General features: G+C 43.3%; 1 protein-coding gene across 1 annotated transcript in view; it reads right to left on the bottom strand.

The window, feature by feature from the left end:
- Positions 1-3048: 3048 nt before the first annotated feature.
- JPH3 (junctophilin 3) overlaps positions 3049-6235 on the bottom strand; it is a 130868-nt gene continuing 127681 nt past the window's right edge. Inside the window, 1 exon segment of the mRNA XM_038754474.1 lies at positions 3049-4852. Within this exon segment, the coding sequence (XP_038610402.1) occupies positions 4772-4852 (81 nt within the window). The 3' untranslated portion in view covers positions 3049-4771.

Raw genomic sequence — 6235 nt, 5'->3', positions numbered from 1 at the left:
GATGTACAAATGGCTTTCCTGCCAGGAATGTTTGGCATGATAAGCAGGGACCCTTTATTTCTTGCTATTTTCATTTTTTTATGAAAGAGTTCTGGGAAAGAATGCCCCTGATTTATTCCTCAGTAGAGGCAGGGAGTCCTACACCAGTGAAATCCTTAGTTATTCCTTTTATCTTGAAAGGGAAGGCCCAAAACCTAGAAAGTAAGACCTGCAAAGAAAAATGAAAGGTGCAGCGAGGAGAAAGGGAGACAAGGTAGCACATGGTTGTTTCCAAGACAGTGAAGGGTAAATTATATCATGTATAGTGACCATCTATGCCTCTCCTCCCCTGAAGACAGCATTAAGGAACAGATTGTGGGTAGAGCAAGGGCCTGGGCGTCAGAAGGACCTGAGTTATAACCCCAGCTTCCCCACTTGACTACTGTATGACCTTGGGTTAGTCACTTCTCTCTGCCTCAGTTCCCTCATCTGTAAAATGGGGCTAAAGACTTTGAGCCCCATGTGAGACATGGACTGTATCCAACCTGATTAGCTTGTATCTACCCCAGTGCTCAGAACAGTGCCTGGCACATAATAAATGCCCAACAAACACCATAAAACAAAAACAATTAAGAGATAGCATGAAGGATTTAGGGTAGATCTGAAACAGAACTGCAAATGCCTCAGGGATCGAATGAAAAATATCCTTTTCTGGAGGGCTTTAAAAAATTAGAATAGAATTCATCTCTCGGGGATGATTCAGGTGTCGTCCTGATAGTAGACAAAGATTTAATGATCTTTTTTCTGTCTCTTCCAGCCCTATTAGTATGTCATCTGAAGGAGAAAAACACTTGAGGAATATTTGAGGAGTGTTCCTTCCCCCTCCTACAATTACCAGTTCAAACTGCTTTGGCATAATTGCTTAAGAGTGAGAAAAAATGGTCAGGCCAGGAGTCCAGCCAGTCCACGATATTCTTTTTTATGGTGCCAATAAAATTATTGGAGGTACAGAGTTGTCTCTTTCGATACTCATAGCTATGGTTGTGCCATCAAACAGCCCACCTTTCCTCTCAGTCACCTGGGTTTTATTAATAATGGGGCCGAAAACAGATTGGGGCCCCACCCTGAAAGTGAGTTTTTTTTGTCTTATATTGTGAAGACATCTGATTACGTGATTCAGTGATATAGAGGCTATCCCACCTTCGTATAGCCATATGATGGATCTGTTCATAAGAGGAAGATGGTTGACATTTGGGTTGAGGAGCAGTGATCACTTTGGAGAATAGATCGGTAAGCAGTAGGTTCTCTGAAATTTGGGTATTTTTGGGTGTAGTTTTTATGATTTGCTCAACTAAGAAATTAGGTTTCGGAGACGTTCAAACTTTTCTGAAGTTTTGTAAAATAGAGTTATGTCCCATTCTTATCACAGGCAATTCTATGATAAGTTACTGAAACCGTAGTCATAAAAACCGAGTTACTGGAAAAAAAGTGATGTAGCAAATAAGATGTCAAAGACAAGATTCTAGGAGATCAACTTTCAAACATTTCAAGTGCATGAATGGCATTTCAAAAGGCAGAAAATAAGATGGATTTCCATTTTTTTTTATATCACTTCACCAGAGATTTTTCACCCAAAGATTACAAAGAGCTTTACCAACTGATAAAAAGCAGTTTCCTCCCCACTAAGCAGGTGGGTCTACCGAGGCACACAGCCGACCAACAACTATGCTTTTGAAAGCAGCAAGGATGCAAGTTACTAGCCTGAAAGATGCAGTTTTTAGTATCATGAAATAGGATTTCCTCTGTGGTCATGCTGACACCCCAAGCTTGTACTACAGTCTGCTTTGAAAAGATTCCTTTAATCCTTGTGTAGTGTTCTCCTATGGTTCGAAGATGATTTGGTGTTCCTTAAGCCTTGGAAAATGTGAATTAAGAGCGAAATGGGCTTCTGTTGTGCTGGCTGTCACATTCACTGTGGGATCTTAGATAAGTCACTAAAGCACTCTATGCCTTAGTTTTCATGTCCGCAACATGGGAATAATAGTGTTTCTTCACAGGGATGTTAAATCCAAGTTTGTAAAATGCTCCCAGGAGAGTGACTAAATGTTATTGTAAAAGCCGCATTGTCAACCTCTTTCCATTACCTCTCAGCCCTATGCTTTGCTTAGGTTTTTGTGTCTCCTGGGGCATTTAGACCTGGTCATGCTTGTCCTGACATGTCAAGCAGCATCTTTACAATGGGTGATTGTGCCATCACATGAATTTTTGACTTTGGGCAGAGAAGAAAAGCAGGTGCTGTTTTAAGGCATTCAACCTGCAATAATTAAGCCAATCCTTATTTTTTAATCACATTGTTTGGAATCCAATTAAAATTTACCTTTCGAACACGGTACATGTTATATCCTGATTTAAACAAGCTCTTAAGCCCATGGGAATTGCAGGAAATGAAACCAGCTTGAAATGACTGAAAGAAGAACAGGCGTGGGGCAGTGATGCATATTTAATTTGGAATTTGGAATTTAATTCACTGGCCGCCTGCACGGGGGCTATTGGAAAACTAATCACTCACCGGTATAAATCTCTAGTCATGAAACCACTAGTTCTTTGATTTCTTGATATGCATTTTTGTGCCGTTGCTTTTATACATATCTAAATATTGTGTGGTGTTTTCCTGTAAATATGTAACCTGCATTTGTAGGTACCACTGTCATGCAGTTGTTGGAATGTACAAAAGAAGTCTCTCTAATCTTTACAAAGAATTGCAAACAGAATTACAAAACACGTATCCCAGCATGTATGATTTGTAGAGCTGCAAGTAACAATAATCTTTATTTGGTTCACCTCAGGTCTGCAGCAACCACTCAATATTAAAAAAGAGAAACGAAAAATTAAGATGTACAAAAAGATGTAATATCCCTTGAGAAAGCAAGATTTATCAGAAATGTATTTGTCTTACCTACTGATCCTATCTCCCACTCCCATGCCCCTCCCCCCGCAGAAATCAAACCAAACCGTGAGAAGGGAATAGGGGTTGAATGTGTACGGAAAAGAACTGAACTTAACGGGAACATGCTCTAATCTTTAGTTTATTTCTGGTTAAAAATATAGCAATCCAGTGCAGTGTAGTAAAGAAATCTGCTTCAAAGGTAGCAGAGAAACAGCTAAACGTAAGCAAAGCAAAGCAGAGTCCGTAAATCTGGGCTGCACCCAACAACTTTGCACGTGAAATAACTTTAAAGAATTTCCCGAACATGAAGCCTAGGCGTTTTGGATACGGATGTGTCTATAGCTCAGTATAGACAGATACACAGTGTGACTGTGGTGGTATCTCCAATAGCTACTGATCAGAGGAGCAGTCAAACATTTTGGTCGTGCCCTATTCTTTTTGTTGGATCATGGAGCAAAGCTGCTATAATAGGTAGAAACATACCGAACCCGTTCTTGTTTGACTGGAACAACAGATATATCGTATATTATCTTTTGATATGCAACACAAGCTCAGGAAATTTTCAAGCCACTGAGTTAAAAACACGTTCCTGTTATTGGGACCGTAACAGCTTCAGAACAGGGATACTGCATCTTTAATGAATATGCATATCTATCCGTGGGGGAAATCAAGGCAGGCATATTACAAAGGATGTTAAAACCGATGAAATCAAGTGACATATACTGTAGAAAAGAATACATCCTTAAGAGGCTGTCTTTGCCAGTGATGTCTTACAAGGGACATGGAAGCCTGAATATACATCCTGCATACAAAGTGCAAAAAGATTACATGCTCAGAGGCCAAGCATGATGTCAGAAACTGTCCATGGCGAGACGTACCAGACACACCTACCACGCTCCTTTCCTGCCCAAAGCCCCCAAGCTTCACATTTAGGTGACTAATCCGCATCGAACCTCCTGATCTCTTCTAGCAGCGGCAAGGCTTTCCTCGGTAGCTGGTGTGTGGGGTGGTGGGGGAGAAGGAGACGGGCTGGGGGGTCGGGGAAGGGTGCCCGAAGGCAATTTAACATTTAACGCTTAGGTGCGTTCACCCACATCCATGCTAGATTTGCATTCCCGAATTTGCCGGGGAGGGGGATTAAGTGAGGGATTGGCCTTTTCGAGGCAGGAAGTGGGGTTCAGCTGGGGCGTGTGTTTATCCCTTTCCCTCCCTAAATACACATTTGCAACTTTTAAAAAGGCCCATCCCCATTGCTCCCGGGTAGGAGATACCTCATCTGCCCCAGGCTCCCTCCAGTACTTGCTGTCAGCGTGTTCCAAAGCTGAGAGGAGAGGCACAATATATGACTCCCTGTGTTTCCATCTTCCCTCCTCTTCTCCCCGCCCCGACTCGGTGTCACCACAGTAGCTGCCTCACGTCCAACTGCAGGACCCGCCATTCTGCTGAGGCTCCGTTCCGATCGACTTCTTGCTCCAACCCCTAGCAGCCTCTCTTGCTCCCGTCTCTGTACTTGGGATGACGATGATGCTGATTTGATTTTTGCCATTGATTTGCCGGGATCCCTTCTCTTCCCACGTCAAGCTGGGAGGGTCGGCGTGTCGGCCACCTTCTGCCATGCCACACAGCATAGTGTTATACAAGCAAAGAATTTTGGCTAAAATCCAAAAAACATTACCCAGAAAAAAAGGCAAACTGTGAGTGATACCCAATCGTGGTGTTCTTCTGTGAAAAGACTTGGAAGTTGTCGTTTGGACAGTTTGAGTTGTTAGCTTTCCCTTTTCGTGTTTTGCTTTTATTTCCCCGTTCGTACACAGAACCGTTATTTTTGCTACCAAGACAATCTCGTCAGATGAAAAAGTTAATAAACAAAATGGCGACTCCAATGTTTAGCAAGATCACCATGACTACCAGAATAGGAGCCGAACCCTGAAACAAAAAAGAGAAAAGGACAGTGAATTTTATATAAAATAGTACGTACTCTCTCTCCTTTTTGGCCCCCATTTCCTGTACCCGAGATCTGATGGAAGGGGGAAAGAGCCAGTGATTCAGGGTCTCTGTCTCATTTTACCAAAAAAAAAAAAAATCTTACAATCAAGTTCAAGCAGAGATATGAGGGTTTGTAGACAGGGAACCTAGTAATGATAATAATGATGGTATTTGTTAAGCGCTTACTATGTGCAAAGCACTGTTCTAAGCGCTGGGGAGGTTACATGGTGATCAGGTTGTCCCACGGGGGGGCTCACAGCTTTAATCCCTATTTTACAGATGAGGTAACTGAAGCAAAGAGAAGTGAAGTGACTTGCCCAAAGTCACACAGCGGACAGTTGGCAGAGCTGGGATTTGAACCCATGACTTCTGACTCCAAAGCCCGTGCTTTTTCCACTGAGCCACGCTGCTTCTCCAACATGTCTGCCAACTGCTGAACTCAAGTGCTTAGGACAGCACTCTGTACATAGTAAATGCTCAATAAATACCATTGCTTGAGTCCCTCATATGAGCTGCCTCTCACCACATTTCACCAATACCCATGACCAGTTCTGAATAGTCACAGAACTATTGGTGGCCAATGAGGGCTTCTGGTGGCCTGAAGCCTTAGCTTGGATCCCATGGTGGGTTCTCCGAAAGCAAAAGGCGTGCTTTGCTATAGAATCTGCACCACAGGCAGTTTTTCCCCCGCCCACCATCAGATTGGGTACATGTCAAAAGGAGGGCTTTTTTCAGCCAGTGGCAGGTGGAAACCAGGAAAGGTTGAAGGGGTCTTGTCTTGCTTTTACCCTCGCAAGGGAGGGTAAATTCAATGCCAATTGTAAAGCTTACTGAACCAAACCCAACACACATTATGCAAAATCCTCAGCCTCTCAGTGTTTTGTTTTGATTCTCCCCACCCCTGCCTTAATTTGTTTTTTTCCCCGCCAAGTGATTTTAGACAACAGCGTCTCTCATTTCGCCCACCTTGGCTGCTGTTGGGCAAAATATGTCTGAATCCAGTGTTCCTGATCCACTCGCTCTGCGGTGAGGTACATCCAAACCTGCACCACCCCAGTTCCTAAACTGCTCAGTACAGTGCCTGGCAAATTGTAAGCGCTTAATGAGTACCATAATTAATTAAATTAAACCTTTTTTGTTCAAGGGGACTGAATCTGACCCAAATGAAAGCAACAGAATCGGAAGAGGAGGTGGTGGAATCCAGCCTTGAATCGCTCAAGTCCTTCCCTGGTTACGGCCCTGTCTCTGCTCCCCGAGGAGCTGTTCGGCAGAAGCAAATCACATAACCGAGCTGCGGATTCAGCCGACCCGTGAACTCCTCCA

Source organism: Tachyglossus aculeatus, chromosome 11, assembly GCF_015852505.1.
Source record: "Tachyglossus aculeatus isolate mTacAcu1 chromosome 11, mTacAcu1.pri, whole genome shotgun sequence".
NCBI classification, from domain to species: domain Eukaryota; kingdom Metazoa; phylum Chordata; class Mammalia; order Monotremata; family Tachyglossidae; genus Tachyglossus; species Tachyglossus aculeatus.
This window is presented reverse-complemented; position numbering and strand designations above follow the sequence as displayed.